This window comes from Tursiops truncatus, chromosome 18, assembly GCF_011762595.2.
Source record: "Tursiops truncatus isolate mTurTru1 chromosome 18, mTurTru1.mat.Y, whole genome shotgun sequence".
Taxonomy (NCBI): Eukaryota; Metazoa; Chordata; class Mammalia; order Artiodactyla; family Delphinidae; genus Tursiops; species Tursiops truncatus.
Genome location: NC_047051.1, coordinates 729931 through 748570, shown reverse-complemented (window position 1 = coordinate 748570; position 18640 = coordinate 729931). Strand labels below are relative to the sequence as shown.

The 18640-nt window shown below is 39.0% G+C and overlaps 1 protein-coding gene across 14 annotated transcripts in view; it reads right to left on the bottom strand.

Moving 5' to 3' along the window:
• ZMYM2 (zinc finger MYM-type containing 2) overlaps positions 1–18640 on the bottom strand; it is an 89078-nt gene that overhangs the window by 47375 nt on the left and 23063 nt on the right. For 9 of the 14 annotated variants that reach the window (XM_073794910.1, XM_073794911.1, XM_073794903.1 and 6 more), the window contains exons 3-6: positions 15221–16077; positions 10018–10303; positions 8509–8674; positions 7510–7722 (exon numbers count right to left, since the gene is read on the bottom strand). In XM_073794910.1, the coding sequence (XP_073651011.1) occupies positions 7510–7722; positions 8509–8674; positions 10018–10303; positions 15221–16067 (1512 nt within the window). In that variant the 5' untranslated portion in view covers positions 16068–16077. Of the gene's footprint in view, positions 1–7509; positions 7723–8508; positions 8675–10017; positions 10304–15220; positions 16078–18640 lie in introns of those variants that run through there. The other 5 variants (XM_073794905.1, XM_073794909.1, XM_073794913.1 and 2 more) reach the window with 4 other exon arrangements.

The window sequence follows — 18640 nt, the reverse complement described above, 5'->3', positions numbered from 1 at the left end:
GGAGCCTGTGCTCCGCGATGGGAGAGGCCACAACAGTGAGAGGCCCGCGTAATGCAAAAAAAAAAAAGCATTGCAGCAAAGTAAAGCCAGGATCAAGTGACTTCACTGAGACATTCCGCCAAACATTCAAAGAGGAGCTAACACAGATTCTTCTCAAACTCTCCCCAGGTCAGAACACGGTGGACACCTCCCACTCCTATTCCATTAGGCCACCGTTGCTCTGAATCCAAAGACAGACATTACAGACAAATATCTCTTACAAATATACATACAAAAATCTAAAGGAAAATATCAGTAAGGCAAATTCAGCAGCATATTAAAAATATTACACACCATAACCGAGTGGGGTTTATCCCAGTAATGCAAATGTAAAATAATCAATGTAATTACCACATGAATAGAATGAAGGTAAAAACCACATGATAATCTCAAATGATGAAGAAAAAGTTTAACAAACTTCAACACCCTTTTATGATAAAAGACAATCAACAAACTAGGAATAGAAAACCATCTCGACGTAACAAATGCCATATATGCACAACCCATAGCTAACAGCATACTCAAAGGAGAGAAGACACAAATCTTTCCCTCCAAGGTCAGGAACCAGAAAAGGATGCCTACTTTTGCCACTTCTATTCAACATGATAGTGAAAGTTCTAGCCAGAACAAGTTAGAAAAAGAAATAAAAGGCATCTAAATTGGAAAGGAAGAAGTAAAACTATCATTACTGGAGATGAACTGACTCTATATAAAGAAAACCCAGGGACTTCCCTGGTGGCACAGTGGTTAAGAATCCGCCTGCCAATGCAGTGGGACACGGGGTAGAGCCCTGGTCCGGGAAGATCCCACATGCCAAGGTGCAACTCAGCCTGTGTGCCACAACTACTGAGCCTGCGTCTAGAGCCTGAGAGCCACAACTACTGAGCCCACGTGCCATAACTACTGAAGCCTACGCACCTAGAGCCTGAGCTCTGCAACAAGAGAAGCCAGTGCAATGAGAAGCCTACACACCACAATGAAGAGTAGCCCCCGCTCGCCACAACTAGAGAAAGCCCGCACGCAGCAACGAAAACCCAACGCACCCAAAAATAAAAACATTTATAAAAAAAGGAAAAAAAGGAAAACCCCAAGGGGTCAACAATAAAGCTACTAGAGCTAATAAAGACCTAAGTAAATGAGAAAACATCCCATGTTCATACATAGGAAGCTCTGACATTGCAGAAGTGTCAGTACTACCCAAAGCGATCTACAGAATCAATGCAGTCACTATCAAAATTATAAAAGCCTTTTCTGCAGAAATGGAAAAGTCATACAAAACTAGAATGGGGTTAGAGTATCCAAACAGAAGAACAAAGTTGGAGGACTCATTTCCTGATTTCAAAACTTCCTACAAAGATGGTTATCAGAAATAAACCTACTCATCTATGGCCAATTAATATTTGACAAATATCACAAGACCAATTAACAGGGACTTCCCTGGTGGCCCAGTGGTTAAGACTCCAAGCCTCTACTGCAAAGGGCACGGGTTCGATTCCTGGTCGGGGAACTAAGATCCCACATGCCACATGACACAGCCAAAAAACTAAATAAATAAATGAAAAAGTAAAAAAATTAAAAACAACAACAACAAAAACCACACAAGTCCAATAACAGATGGTGCTGGGACAACTGGATTTCCACACACAAGAGAACGAAGTTGGATGCCTGCCTCACATCATCAACAAAATTAATTCAAAATGGACCAAAGACCTAAATATGTGTTAAAACCATCAACTCTTAGAAGAAAGCATAGGGATAAACGACCTTGACCTTTGATTTGGTAATTCTTAGATATGGTGCCAAAAACACAATCAACAGAAGAAAAGGAGGCAAACTGGCCTTCATTAAAATTAAAAAGTTTTCTGCAAATGACATTATCAAGAAAGTAAAATGAGGGACTCCCCTGGTGGTCCAGCGGTTAAGACTCTGTGCTCCCAATGCAGGGGGCCTGGGTTTGATCCCTGGTCAGGGAACTAGATGTCGCATGCCGCAACTAAGAGCCCACATGCCACAACTAAAGACCTGACACAGCCAAATAAATAAACAAACATTTAAAAAAACTATATATGACTTCTATAGGAAGTCATACAAATGGCCAAAAAGCACATGAAAACATACTCAACATCATTAGTCATTAGGGAAATGCAAGTCAAACCACAAAGATATACCACTCCACTCCTACTGTGATGTCTATGATAAAAAAAAAATTTTAATGGAAAGTAACAAGTGTTGGCAAAGATGGACAGCAAATGGAACCCTCATGTATTGCTGGTAGGAATTTAAACTGATACAGTTGTTGTGGAAAACAGTTTAACCATTCTTCAAAAAGCTAAACATAGAATTACCCTATGACCCAACAATTCCACTCCTAGGTATACACCCACAAGAACTTTAAAACAGACCTCAAACTGATACTTATATGCTAATGTTCATTGCAGTATGATTCACAATAGTCAAAAGATGGAAACAACCCAAATGTCCATCATCAAATAAATGAATAAGCAAAATGTATATGCATACAATGAATATTATTCAGCCATAAAAAACAATGCTACAACATGGCTGAAACTCAAAACATTATGTTAAGCAAATAAACCAGACAAAAAGGACAGATATTGTATGACTCCACTTATATGAAATACCTAGAATCAGCAAATTCATCAACAGAAAGTAGATGAGAGATTACCAGGGTCAGGGGTGAAGGGGAAGATGAGGCGTTATTGGCTTCATTGTCACATAGTTTCTGTTTGGGTCACGAAAAAGTTCTGGAAATAGAGGTAATGACTGCACAAATTATGACTGTAATTAATTCCACTCAATTGTATAGTTAAAAATGGTTAAAGTTAGGAACATTATATTATATACACTTCACAATTTTTTTTTTAACATGAGTAGTTTTCACCCTTTTTAATGCTTTGGAATGGTTTAAATAACACTATGGTTGCCTAGTTCAAATCTGATGGAATTTCCCTGTAAAACCATCTGAGCCTATTTCATTTTGTGGGGTAGTTCTTTGATAACTATCTCTATTTCTTCTATGGAAATTTCTCTGCCTTATTCTATCTGCTCTGGAGTCAATTTAGGGAAATTATATTTTGATAGAAAATTACTCACTTGATCTAGGTTTTCAGTATTTCTATATAGGGTTGGACAAAGTAGCCCCTTGTTGATTTTCTTCACTTTTCTCTGTTTTGATGGTTAGTCCAACTTGTCATTTCTTATCTTTGTGAATCTGTGCATTTTTAAACCTCTGTTCCTGATTGACAATCGTTTGTCTAGTTTTTCAAAGACTTGATTTCCTATAGAAGCAGCATTTTGAATTATTTTAGTACTATTTTTATATCCTAATTCATTAATTTCTACTTTTATCTTTTTTCTTGTCTTTTGCTTTATTTTCTTTTTACAACTTTGAGTTTAATAGTTAATTCATTTATGTTCATTTTTACTCATTTAAGTATATAAGGGTATGAACTTTCCTCTGAGCATTTTTATAAAGCAAATATAACACTGATATCTTAAAGACTGAACCAAAAAAAGGAAATTCAAGACTAATCTCACTTATGAATACCAATGGAAAAGTACTAAATATTAACAATTAGAAATAAAATTTAAAATACAATAATGATCTGGTATGGTTTATTCTAATAATGCAAGAATGTTTAGATGAATTAGGAAATCCATTAAAATAATTCACATATTAATAGATTTAAAGGGATGGGGAGGGACATCCCTGGTGGTCTAGTGGTAAAGAATCTGCACCTTCCAATGCAGGGGACATGAATTCTACCCCAGGTGGGGGAACTAAGATCCCACATGCCGCGGGGCAACTAAGCCCCCGTGTCACAACTACTGAGCTCGCATTCCTCAACGAGAGAGCCCATGTGCTGCAAACGAGAGCCCATGTGCTGCAAACTACAGAGCCCACGCGCTCTGGAACCTGCACGGCACAACTAGAAAGAAGCCCGCACGCTGCAACGAAATATCCCGCATGCCTCAACGAAGATCCTACATGCCACAACTAAGACCTGACGCCGCCAAAAAAATAAATAAATAAAGGTGTGGGGGGGGAATCATACAATCACTGCCATAGACACTGAAAAGACCTTCAAAACTCGATTCTCATTTCTGATAAAACATTTAATGAAAGAAATCCATGGATTCTTCTTTAATGTGATAAAATATATTTACCAACTCTGAAGTTGGCATCTAATTTAATGAGGAAACACCAAAGGCACTACCACTGGAAAAAGAAAAATGTACTTACTATTTCCACTCATTAAAAATTGTAGGGGGGGGCTTCCCTGGTGGCGCAGTGGTTGAGAGTCCGCCTGCCGATGCAGGGGACGCGGGTTCGTGCCCCGGTCCGGGAAGATCCCACATGCCGCGGAGCGGCTGGGCCCGTGAGCCATGGCCGCTGAGCCTGTGCGTCCGGAGCCTGTGCTTGGCAGCGGGAGAGGCCACAACCGTGAGAGGCCCGCGTACCGCAATAAATAAATAAATAAATAAATAATTGTAGGGGTTTTCCCTGGGGGCGCAGTGGTTAAGAATCTGCCTGCCAATGCAGGGTACACGGGTTTGAGCCCTGGTCCGGGAAGATCCCACATGCCGCGGAGCAACTAAGCCTATGAGCCACAACTACTGAAGCCCACGTGCCTAGAGCCTGTGCTCCACAACAAGAGAAGCCCTGGCTCGCCACAACTAGAGAAAGCCCGCAAGCAGCAACAAGGACCAAACACAGCCAAAAATAAATAAATATTTTTAAAAACTGCAGGAAATACCATCAGGCAAGACACGTGATGAAAAAAGGCAGGGTGCAGGGGTGGGGCGGGGGGGTGGATTTAAGCAAATGCCCAGGACACAGAGGATGAGTGCTGGGCCATGACTTTAACCCAGGGCAGCTAGCTCTTACCAAACCTAGGTATCAGAAGATAACTAATGCAATGACATCACCAACATCAAACACCACATTGAGTTCTGGAGATTATAATTAGTCTGATCCTTTCAATCACCGCAAAACCTTCCTTATGTTAACAAATCTGAACTATATCAGCACAATGCAAATCCCACGAAAGCAGGAACTATCTACTGTACTTCCTATCAGACTATTTCAAGCAATTAGCACAGTACCTGCAACATAATAGTTGCTAAATAATTGTTTCATGAACAAATTACAGATGCATTTTGCTCATTAAAAGTTTGACTTAATGGGGGAAAGACTAAGACAAACCAAAGCCCAAACAGAAAAATGGGTATAAGAGGTAAACAAACAGTTCACAGAAAAGGAAAGACAATGAGCTCTGAAATATGAAAAGCTGCTCATCAGCATTCCTAATAAGAGAAATATAAATTTTACTAAACATACTGTTTTCATCAAACAGAATAAAGTGCTAAAAGTCCCTGCTGGAGAGGCTACGGAGAAACGGGCACTTCCACATACACTGCTGAAAGGCATACAAACTGGTCCACCTCTAACAGAGGCAATTTAACAGTATCTAACAAACTAACATGTGCACGTACCTCTGGCTGAGCAATCCTGCTTCTAAGAATCTACCCTGAAACAACATCTTCCACAGAGTCAAGGATATACAGGCAGACCTTGTCGTAGCGCCTTGTTTACAGATTGGAGGTCTGTGGCAACCCTGCGTCGAGCAACTTCATCAGCGCCATTTTCCGAACAGCATCTGCTCACCTCGTGCCTCTGTATCACATTTTGGTAATTGCTGCGACATTTCAAACTTTTTCATTATTACTCTATTTGTTACGGTGATCTCTTGGTATAATCAGTGATCTTGGAATGCTACTACTATGATTCACTGAGGCTCAGATGATGGTTAATATTTTTTTAATTAAGGTGTGTACATTTTTTTAGACACAGTGCTATTGCACACTTAATAGTAAACAACTTATGTGCACTGAGAAACCAAAAAATTCCCATGACTCGCTCTACTACGACATTCGCTCCACTGCACTGGTCTGGAACTGAACCCGCAAGACCTCGGGGTTGTTCCTGCACAGGTTACTCATCATCTGTCATCTGCAGCAGCAAAACACGAAATAACCCAAACACCACCAACAGCAAAGTGATCAAATAAACAACAGTCAGCCCCGTACTGTCTTGTATATGGTTAACCACTAGCTCTCGGGAGGTGAAAGTAAGCACCATATTTATTGTAACATCTACCATGACACTCTCCCCACCGTGGCTAATTTCAGGCCACCAACATAAAACTAAACATGAAATTGGGAAGAGATACACAGAAGCACACCATTATGTATAATATTTCCATCTCACAAATAATGTAAATAACCTCAAGAGCACAGGTAATACTGAAATGTAATAAAATAATTAGGAAGTGGTACATTTTAAGTATTTATTTTCTTTGTCTTCAATATTGTGTCTCCCCCCACCTCAAATGAGTATCTTGAAGCCCTAACCGCAACAAGACTGTATTTGGGATAGGGCCTTTAAGGGGGGCGGTTAGGGTTGAATGAAGCCCTACAGGTTAGGTCCAAGAAGACAGACCAGGACACTCTCTCCTTCTGAGCACAAAGGAAAGACCACGTGAAGACACAGCAAGAAGGAGGTTAGCTACAAGCCTGGAGGAGTGGCCTCACCAGAAACCACCCCAGAAAGGCACCTTGATCTTAAGATTTTAAGCCTCCAGAACTGTGAGAAAATAAATTCTTGGTTGTCTGAGCCCTTCAGTATTTTGTTACAGCAGCCCTAGCAGACTAATACAAAGATAATTTACCTGTAAGTTTCTATAACTTAACTTTTTAATAATGGGTGTTTTAACAACTGGCTCACAGAATTCCTGAAAATTTAACTCAGCCATAAAAGGAATAAGGAAGAATAAGGAATATACTGACAGGGAATGATTCCAAGATACAAATGGAGGGTACAGTACAGTACATACAGTATGCTGCCTTTTGTACTGATAAAAGAGAAACTAAGAATACATTATTTCCTTAATTCTTCAGAAAGAAAACAAAATAGTAAGAATTAAAAACTGATATGTATAAAGGATAAGTAGGAACCAAGAGAAGAAAGAAATGGGAGCTAGACCGCTCTGACTTTTGAAACCACAGGTATATATTAAAAAATAAACTAAGCTAAGTCAAAGACCTTAAATTTTAAATTAACAATCAAATGGAAATAAAATAATCACTCCTACGCTAAGCATCAACAATTTGAAAAACCATATTTACGACCCCTCTCCACCACCCAAAAAATGAATCACTTTGGTAAGCATTTACCTTTCTATGTAAAATCACAAACTTATTTCCAATAACCTACATGTATTTCAGTATTCACTTGAGATTGGTTATCGCTACGATGTTAAGACAATAATGGAATTAAATGAGACTTCAAGATAAATCTGGTTAATTAATGCTGTTAGAGTGAAACTATTATAGCAATTTAAAAGCACATTCAAAACAACGGTTGATTCTGATCAGATCATGAATTACCTGCTTGTATTCACTGACACAACTCTGGCAGCAAAATCTCTTCTGCTGACCATCAATGACCAAGACATTGTTCCCAGCACCTTTGCTGGGCAAGTACTCCCCACACTGCTCACAGCAATTCATTATTAGACCATTGGCCATTCTGTATCTATTAAAGCAGTGGTCACTGCACAGCTTATGAGTCATATTTTTAAAGCTAACTTCATGGCGAATCTAAAAGAAAAACAAGCAAAATTTTAAAAAACAAATTAATATATGACACGTAGCTAACTAACAAGGTGCTCCAATAGAAAGAAAATGCCTCAGTTTTTCTGTGTAAAGCTTGTTTACGGAAAAGGCAAGACAAAGTACATTTCATTCTTCTTTAAACTTTTTTATACACACATATATACGGTGCAAGGCAGAGAGGACCACCAGGGTCATCGTACAAACTTCTCTAGACGTATCTAAAAGTGACAGGAAACAACCCAGTTCGGGCAGTGTTAGTATAAAACTTCCAAACAGATTGGAAATCTTTAGATAAATCTAGAAGGAAATTATTTAAATATAAGTACACTGCTGTACAACAGGGAGGAGAGGACTAACATTATAAATAATTCAAATGAAGCATGTATGCACAGATTTCTTTTTATTTCATCAAATGCAAAAACCGTAATACACTTTTAACGAAGTCCTCAAAAACATCCCCTCCACTCGTTCCGCTTCTTAAGCAAGATCGTTTGCTGGCTCTCATGTGCAGTCAGTCTATTTAAACACTATGGGTTTTCTGTGAGTGCTCCAATCTCAGGAAATAAGTCAATTGATGTTATATTTCAATTTTTTTGTAAATCATTCTCCCCATGAGAGAATGGGATTACATAATGGGATATTTATAAGATAGGTTTTATATACCCTCACTTTTAAGGAAATACATACTGATGAAAGATTATGTCAAAACAGTTAAAAGTCAAAAATATTCCCATTAATTAGAACTAAATGATAAAGCACAAAAATACAAACCTCTGTTAGTTTACCACAAATTGTACATCTTGATTTATTCAGCGCTCCTTTAGTAGGATTCTGTTTGTCTTCATAAAGAGACAGACAAGATGTACTACAGAATTCCTGGAAGGATTCGCTCGAATCCACTTGGGCAACAATGGTTCCTTTCATTGTAGTTATATCTCTGAAAAATACGAGGAGCAGCAAAGTCAAACTCTACTTTAAAATAAATCAAAGAGTAATAACTGACATTTTTAATTTCCATAGACTGAAACCCATTTTTAGATTCATTAACTCACTTTTACTATTTAAAAACTCTTGGCAATAAAATATGAACACAGAAGATTGAGAAGCAATACTATTAAACCCTAGCCACTACTCAATTTATCTTCAAGCTCCTTAACAAGGCTTTCAGATATTAGAACCACTTAAAAAAAAAAACAAACAAACAAACAAAAAAAACTTGTTATTTACATGGAGTTTAACGTCAAGGCCTAATTTACTGAGGTATAAATTTACAATACCTATTCAATTTCCCTCTCGTGGGTACGTAGAAAGCATGAGGTACCTAGGTCACAGGAATATGGAGAGGATAAGTGAACTTAAATACATCCCATAACCCAAAAGAACCCCACCTACCATTCTATACAGCTTTCAACTACAATTAGAAATGTTAGGAAATGACAATATTGATGACCTTTGAAGTTTTCCTTTAATTCTGAAGTTCCAGGTCTTATATTGCTGTATGCAAGTCTACTACTGTAAAGCAACCAAAAAACTGTATAACAATTGTTCCAATATTTGAATTTACTAAACGTATACAGAGCACTCAGCCTTTTCCAGTTCTAATATCTAAAAATATCTTTACAAACTTGGGCTGCTTCAAGAGATGGTACAGAAAATCTACCTGTTTAATACTTGCACACAACATACCATATTCAGCTCATTTTTAACTAGTGAGACCAGACCTAAAAAATGGCAGAAGAGGATCCTGTCACTCCAAGGCTGTCAAAAATAAGGTACCTGAGTCTTGAAGAGGTATTAAAATGACAACGTTCAAGACAAACATAAATAAATGCATATAATATCCGAAGATTTGCCAATTTTTAATAATCTTAACATGAAGGTAGTCCAAATTTTGACCTATTTTAATACAAAACTAGTTATACATAAATTGCTTAACAATTTTGTCTGGCTAGAACTAAATTCTTATAATTAATAATGTAAATAAGCATGTATGTATTTTTACGAATTCAAGTCCAATGGAGATTACAGATAAAATTAATTACAAGGGCCTAGTATCTAAAGCGACGCCGAAGCCTGTCCACATAGGAAGGCTTTTAATCCTGAGCCACCGCAGCTTGACAGAGAACACTCCAAAGCCATTACAAATCTGAGTTTGGCTTTAATATTCAAACAAGCTTACGAATTTTTAAAACATAGTAATTCACCTCTAAAACAATTTTTCTCACATTTTATACCACCAATATTCAACCATAAGGAAATATGCTGGAAGGTAAACCTTACTTTTTACACATAACACAAAGCTTCTTTGGAGCAGGCTTGTGAGAGAAGGAAGAGAGGCAGGTGGTAGAACAGAAGAGGTGAGCTGATCCTTTTCGCTGATAAGCTGTCTGTCCCTTCTGTAAAGGCTTTTTGCAGTTTGCACAAGTGACTTTAACTGGTTTAGTGGGTTGCTGTTGGGCAGAAGGCTGGAAAATCTGTTTAGGAAGAGAGGCCACTGGTGATAAAGAATCCACCCCTGGCTGTTTCTGATTTCGGGGAAACGATGCTGACTGGGAGATCCAAGAATCTAAAAAAACAAACCAAAACAAAAACACATACACTGAAATTTATATCAGAGACACAGTTTTAACTTCCCATTCTGTCCAAGTTTCAGACATCGATAAGGCGCAGTATAGCAGAGCGGTCAAGGGCACAAACTTTGGAGTCAGAATTGATGGCTGACATTCAGGCTCCATTACCTACTAGACTGGGAAGTTACTAACCCTGTGCCTAACTCTTCTCTAAACTGGAAATGGTAACTTTAAATGAGATAATACATGGTTTATAAACCACAATGACTGGCACATATGCAGCACTAAAAAACATTAGCCATTAGTTACTAAACAGGAAGAATTTACAAAATATTACTTTAAGCGAGGAACACATACATCAACATAAATATATAATAAAATCTTAACCAACCAGAACCTTTGACAAATACAATATAGTTCGGATTGGGCTTCCCTGGTGGCACAGTGGTTGAGAGTCCGCCTGCCGATGCAGGGGACGCGGGTTCGTGCCCCGGTCCGGGAAGATCCCCCATGCAGCAGAGCGGCTGGGCCCATGAGCCATGGTCGCTGGGCCTGCGCATCCGGAGCCTCTGCTCCGCAACGGGAGAGGCCGCAACAGTGAGAGGCCCACGTACCGCAAAAAGAAAAAAAAAAAAAATACAATATAGCTCAGATAAAGTTTACAAATGACTATATTCAAAACATCTTTCTAGGGACGTCCCTAGTGGTCCAGCGGTTAAGACTCCACGCTTCCAATGCAAGAGGTTCAGGTTCGATCCCTGGTCGGAAAACTAAGATCCCCACATGCCACGTGGTGCAGCCAAAAAATTTTAAAAAAAACCTTTCTAAGAACAACTTTTCCACTTACATGTTTCATTTCATGGCTTCTAAGTATACCACATAATATCAAAGAAATGAGAGTGTTACACAGAAGTGGTGATGTTAAGCCAATGTCTAGTGACCGATGAGACATCCCGTTGCTCTACCACTGCCAGCAGCACAGCTTCAACAGCACAGCATTAAGGCCTGGGGACCCGACCACCAGGGTGCTGAGTTCTCCCTCCTCTTCTTAGTAAGCTTCTTTGGGACTTAGCAGGATGTCTCCAGCTCACCATACTACTTACTGTTACACAGACTCACACTACAATACCAATACACCATAATGTTTTTTCATTTTGAAACTTTTCATGCTACCACTTCTATTTTAATTTCTACTACTTTGGTCTCTTGTAATACTTTTCCTTTCTAGTTTCTTCTGAAATTTGTATTTCCATACAAAAAAGATGCCCTTTCATATGAGAAACAATGTATAAATATATCCAGAGTATGAGGAAATTTCTTTACTACCAAAACCTTGAAGAGGGCAATTTCCTGGTTCTGACCCAGTCCATCAACCTAATGGTTTCAAGGGGCTACATATACTGCTATTCAAATTCTACTTTACTCCACAACCCCTCCAAATAAATATATGTTCTATACACAGAGTAAACAGAGTGCCTTCTGGAATCCTGTTATCCTGCTATCATCAGGGTAACTGACCTGTTTTAATAAAGAGGTAAAAATACTAAGGAACACGAAGAAAGCAAATCACTGAAACAAACTGGCAATTCCATATTATGAAGGGCCTTCAATCAAAAATTATATTTGAGGACGTCCCTGGTGGCGCAGTGGTTAAAAATCCACCTGCCAATGCAGGGGACATGGGTTCGATCCCTGGTCCAGGAAGATCCCACATACTGCGGAGCAACTAAGCCCGTGCACCACAACTACTGAGCCTGCACTCTAGAGCCTGCGAGCCACAACTACTGAGCCCGCATGCCATAACTACTGAAGCCCATGTGCCTAGAGCCTGTGCTCTGCAACGAGAAGCCACCGCAATGAGAAGTCCACTCACCGCAATGAAGAGTAGCCCCTGCTCGCTGCAACTAGAGAAAAGCCCCTGCACAGCAACGAAGACCCAATGCAGCCAAAAATAAATAAATAAATATTTTTTTATAAAAATATTTGAATACATGTTAGAAGTAATAGCTTTTGCAACATAAATAGTGGCTCCTTAGAACTTTCAACCCTGCAGGCTTGTCATTTGAATATATACTTAAAGGAACCTAGTTAGGGACTTCCCTGGTGGTCCAGTGGGTAAGACTCCCTGATCCCAATGCAGGAAGCCTGGGTTTGATCCCTGGTCGGGGAACTAGATCCCACATGCATGCCACAGCTAAGAGTCCGCATGCCGCAACTAAATATACCACGTGCCGCAACTAACACCCGGCAGAGCCAGAATAAATAATTTTTTTTTTGAAAAGGAACCCAGTTAACCCTAAAGGCATCTATCTATCAACTTGATTTTGAAAAGTGGCAATTACTCTCAATTTCGTGCTAGGCCCTGTATAAATAATGCAATGGCTCCTTTTATCTATGCTTCAGTTCTTACATTCCCCTACTTTCAAATTTTCACCTCCTCCAATATCAAAATATTTTTAGGAATGGAAGAGACCTAATCATTCTCTATTTTATACAATGGACACTAAGGGATAGAGGTTAATTTGCCCAAGTCACCATTAGTCTGAGAGCCAGTATAAACAGCCAAGATGTTATAATTCTCTATGACAAACAAAGACAGCACAAACACACAGGAGCTAATCCATAAACTCAGGAGCAAGAGGTGTATCTGTCTGGTTTCCTGATGCATACTTTACATTCCCTGTGTTAAGAGTTTGTGTGAACAGGAACACAATTCTTATAATAAATGTGCTTTGACCCAGCAATAGTCCTCAGGTACTACGTATCCCGACATACATGGATAAGAATATTCTTACGAGTTATTTAAATAGTAAAAACTGGAAGTGAACTAAATAGAGAATTAACAAAATCAAACATATACTCTTGATATAGTCAAAAGTTCAAGATTATTGTTAGGTATTTAAAGGAGCAGGAGAAAGGGAAAGTTTGCAAAGCTATACCTCTATTGCAATCTCAGGTTGGAATTAAATGTACCATATTCTCAACAGTAAGACTGAACATTATGTTCTTTTTCATACACTTATGTTTTTAATATACTTATAAGAAAGACAAAATAGCTATTTTGAAACTAATTTGACTATTATCATGTCTTAAACTTTTATGTGAGCTAGAAGGAAAGACCCTCTAATACAGAGCTGATAGCAGTATAAATTGGTAAAAACTTTCCAGAAGGCCGTATGACAATGTATTTCCACAACTTAAAAACGTTCATACGACGTCACATACACATATATGCATACAATGACCTACCAACAGATATATATAAATACATACAGGGGGAAAGGATCTTGGAAGACATTAGGAATTTTCAAAACTGAGTAATAAGAAACATATTTCTTTCAAAATCACTACAAAGCAGAAAATTTTTACAACCAAAACTCTTTGGAGGGATGGGAGTAGTGATAGTCTTTGGCCCAGTAACTTCACTTCTAGAATATACTCTAAGAAATAATCAGAAATTTGAAAAAAAAAAAAGTTCATCATAGACCGACAAGAGCAAAAAAGGGAAACAATGTAAAAACCAAATATGGGAATGGTATAACCAAATCCATGGTGCAGTCATTAAAACTTCTGTGTATAAATAATTTTAATGGTATGAGAAAATACAGAGTAATATTAAATGCGGGGAAACAGGAAGCAAAATTATGAAGAACTGCACTTCAACCAAGTTAAGAAATACAAAGGGAAAACACTGAAAGACAACCACTCAAAGCATTAACAACAGTGGTAACCTTTCTTCATCATTTTTTAATTATGGATTTTCCAAACATTCTTCAATAACTACATATTACTCTCATAACCAGAAGAATAATAAGTATGAAAGGAAAAACTAGCATTTCACAGAACATTCTACATGGCCTAGGTTTCAGTCATTCCTTATTATTCTCCACAATCCTAGGGTGTAAAGCTGCTCATGAGCCTAAAACGATGAAGCCTGAGAAGGACGGAGAGAAGGTACGTGAGAGACAGGCAGGCCATACAGAGGCCGGGGGCAGACACAGACACAGTCAGGAAAAGCCACACAGCTCTTCGCACAGCTTCCACAGAGCAAAGATGCCTGCAGAAAATGTTTTCAAGTAGTCAAGAAATTTACCAATCTTTAAATGTAAGAAAAAATAACAAAGTGCTAATAAGTAAAAATTATAATCAGATAGGCAGTCAAAATTAAACACAGGGAAAGTAAAAACAAATCTAAATGCAATTATACAACATATTGCTCCTTACATGTGCTATTTATCTTTTTGTTCTCTTTTTACACATAAAAACAATACTATTAAAAATACACTAGCATAGGGCTTCCCTGGTGGCACAGTGGTTGAGAGTCCGCCTGCCAACGCAGGGGACGCGGGTTCGAGCCCTGGTCCAGGAGGATCCCACATGCTGCAGAGCAACTAAGCCCGTGCGCCACAACTACTGCTCCTGCACGCCACAACTACTGAAGCCCTTGTGCCTAGAGCCCATGCTCCACAATAAGAGAAGCCACCACAATGAGAGGCCCGCACACCACACCAAAGAGTGCCCCCCACTCGCTGCAACTGGAGAAGGCCCGTGCGCAGCAGCGAAGACACAATGCAGCCAAAAATAAATGAATTAAAAAAAAATACACTAGCATAAAGTCAGTATGTGACAAATAAGATGCCAAATTATTAGACTTTAGTGGTGCTGAATATAAAGAGTATTTTGTTTTACTTCCTTTAGACATTAATTTATCTGATTTTCTAATTATCTACAGAGAAATACTATATACACGGTTTTACATCTCTTATTAGTTAAAATTTCAAACTTAAAAGTCAATAGAATTAATATATCTTACATGAATAAACTAACCAAAGTAGCACCAATTACTATAATAAAAAAAAGAATCCACCAGTGCAAAATCCCTTCCACGGGGCAGAAGCCCCCTCCAGGCTTACCAGGATTGTGATGAGCTGCAGACTCTCCGTTCTGAAATACGTCTCCTGCCACATTCATTCTACCAGGATTAAAAGGTCCTACTGCAGTCTTGGTCTGTGAAGTTAAAGACGGGGTGTATGTTTGCATATTAACACCAAAGTTACTCGACTGCAGTCCGTTAGAGACATCTCCCAAGCTGGTATTCTGCAGTGATGTTACGTGTGTGATCATTAGGTTCATATCTCGCCCGTCAGTATTTTCTAATTGGCCATCACTCACAGAGCTGACACCTGTTTCTAAGGTCGTAACATTAGCAATCTGAATTTCAGAGTCTGGTTCTGTGGTGATACCACTATTACCCATTCCTGCATTTACCTTACTTCTTGAAAAACTGGAAGTAGAGAAATCCACATCATTGGTTCTGTTTTTAGACTCGGGTGGTCTCCGTTCAATAAAATTGGAGGAATTTTTCTCTTGCCCTTGATTTGTTTCCATGTCCTCTTCATCATCGATGACAATTGTCTCACTTACACTTCCCTTCTGAGAAGCCAATTCTTTTGAGGAAGGAAGAATTTTGGAATCATTTCCTTGTAGCTCTTCATTTTTCGATGACGTAAATGTTATGGTTCTTTGATCGGCTACCACTGGTGCAGAAGGCGGAGGAGGTTGTACAGGTTCGATAAACACAACATCATCATCATCTTCCACTGATGAGTTCTGAAATTTACTAGATCTATTCACTAAAGGGTTAGGTGGCCCACTAAATGAATTTCCTACGTCCGTGAGGCTAGCTGCCATGGCCGTCCTCCCCAGCAAAACAGGAGTCTGATCAGTCAATTCTAATCCTCCTGATGAACCTGTGTCCATGCCAAAGAACCTGTTAAGGAGATGGGAAAAAAATTTTTTTACAAATGTCACTGTATGGCTTTTGATGTTATTCTAATTCAAAAAATTTCTTAAAGGTACTTTTACTTTCTTTCTTACTCTAAATGAGAATCATTCTTATCTAATATCCAGGAAAAATTTTATATGCATTCTGTGATCTTCTCTCATTCACTAATCATTTCATAAAGTTTACACGTGAACTTCTTGCAATATAAAAAGAAAGGTAATTATCGAATTTTCAGTAAGAATATGCAGTATGTTCCCATCTCTACCACCTCCTTTCCACCACTGCTTACCCTATAATTTTAACACTGAAAACACAGATAAATCCTTCTACACACATGTGAACAAAAATATAACTAAAATCTGATCATGAAAATCTCTTCTCTATATCTATCCCATTCATCTACTGTATTAAATAAAATGACATGATTAATCCCTAATTTCCCTTATCTTTTTTTTTTAATCCACTGTTCTCATATTCCCTGGCTCCCATAGCTGTATGATTAAATCCTTCTGAGAATCTGAAATCTTTCTTGACCCCATCTAGAAAGCTTAAATCCCCATCTGCCATGTCCTTTATATCCATGTATCAGGCCGAATAACGGCCCCAAAGAAATCAGATACTAATCCCTGGAAGCTGTAAATGTTACCTCGGATGGAAAGGGGGTCTTTGCAGAGATGATTATGGTTAAGGACTTAAAAATGAGATTACCTGGGCAGGCCCCACCTGCATCTCAAGTGGCCTCATCAACAGAGGTGCAAGGAGATTCCAGGCAATGTAAGCACAGAGGTGCCCGGAAGAGATGAAAGTGATGTAGCCAAGGAATGTTGGCAGCACCAGAACTTAAAGGAAGCAGGGAGTGAGCCCTCCCCCAGAGCCTCCTGAGCGAGTATGGCCCTGCTGACGCCCTGGTTTGAGCCCAGGGCCACTGACTTCTGACTTGTGACCTCTAGAACTGTTAAAGGAAACAAGGTCTGTTTTAAGCCACCAAGTCTGCGGCGACTTGTTACAACAGCCCTAGGAAAATATCATCCACTCCTTGGTCACATCTTCAAAGCAACCCTTGATATGGTTACAATATTTGTCCCATTTTGTGGCTTAGAGATGCTAACTAACCCAAGTCACACAGCTAGAATTCACTCCCAGGTCTTTATAACTCAACAATCCGAACTCTTCATGACTGCCATAGTTAACTCGTATTTCCGAGCACCTATTAGATATGCAGAGCTGTGCTAAAGCCAAAGAGACAGCAGACAGTTAATGGTTAAAAAAAAAAAAAAAGGCCAGAAAAGAAAGAAAATAAGTTATTGAGCACACAGAGAGGATGAGGTCATGGGCACAGGTGGTAGTAGAACTAGTCCGGAACATGGATCACCTTAATTGCAGAGACTAAACAAGGAAAAAACCAACTAGAAGGGAAAATGAAGGGTGAGTATAGACTGCAGGTCAATTTGCGGACGGACAGATACGAGTGTGAAGTGGTTTATTCACTGCAGCCTCAGAGAAGGTGAGGAGACACCAGCTAGCTGTACAGGCATTAAGACTGGCTTAAGGGCCCCAAGGCCAACTCTTAGCTCTTCGGTAATCCTCTCTCTTATAAGGCCACTCAGCCCAGTCTCAAAACAAATGGGCTTAAGAACACTTACTGTTTCATATATATTGCCCTTTGCTTACATTGTTATAAAAGCCTCTGGAAGGATGAGGGCAACACTAATATAAATAAGTATCACTTTGACAGACAGCTGACTGGGATGGAGAAATTATTCACTGTATATTTTGTTGCATTTTCTTAATTTTTGAGCATGATTTCTCACTTATTTTTTAAAGCTAAACTTAAATTAAAAAAAAAAAACAGGGATAGTAACAGAACGAAGAGAGAAGTACTCTACTCTGGAGTCAGAGAAGGCCTCTTCGAGCAGGCGATATCTGTGCTGAGATCTGGAGTGATGAGCAACATCTAACTGGGGGAAAACTGAGGTAAGGGCAGCTCCTGCAAAAGCCTAAAGGGAGTGAAGCTGGGAAGTTCAAGCAACAGAATAAAGGCCAATGTGGCTGGAACAAGGTAGGTGGGGAAGAACTGGATGAGATGAGATATAAAGACAAGTACAGAACTTACCAAAGGCAACAAGTAATTAACTGCATTCAACAAAGATTTATGGAGCACCCAATATCCACAAGACACTGTCTTAGACACTTGATAAAAATCAATAAACAAAACAGATAAACATCCCCGCCGTCAGAAATCATGAATTTGGGAGTTCCCTGGTGGTCTAGTGGTTAGGATTCTGGGCTTTCACTGCTAAGGCCCGTATTCAATCCCTGGTCAGGAAACTAAAATCCCACAAGCCACACAGCATGGCCAAAAAAAAACAACAAAAAAACTGTGAATCACTAGGTTGTACACCTGAAACTTTTATAATATCATAAATCAACTACACCTCAATTAAGAAAAAAACAGTAGCTCAGATACATTAATTAAAAGTGCCCAAGGTTCCAAGACAACATCAGGATTCAAGCACTATGAATCAAGCTTGATTCTAAAACCCTCTTC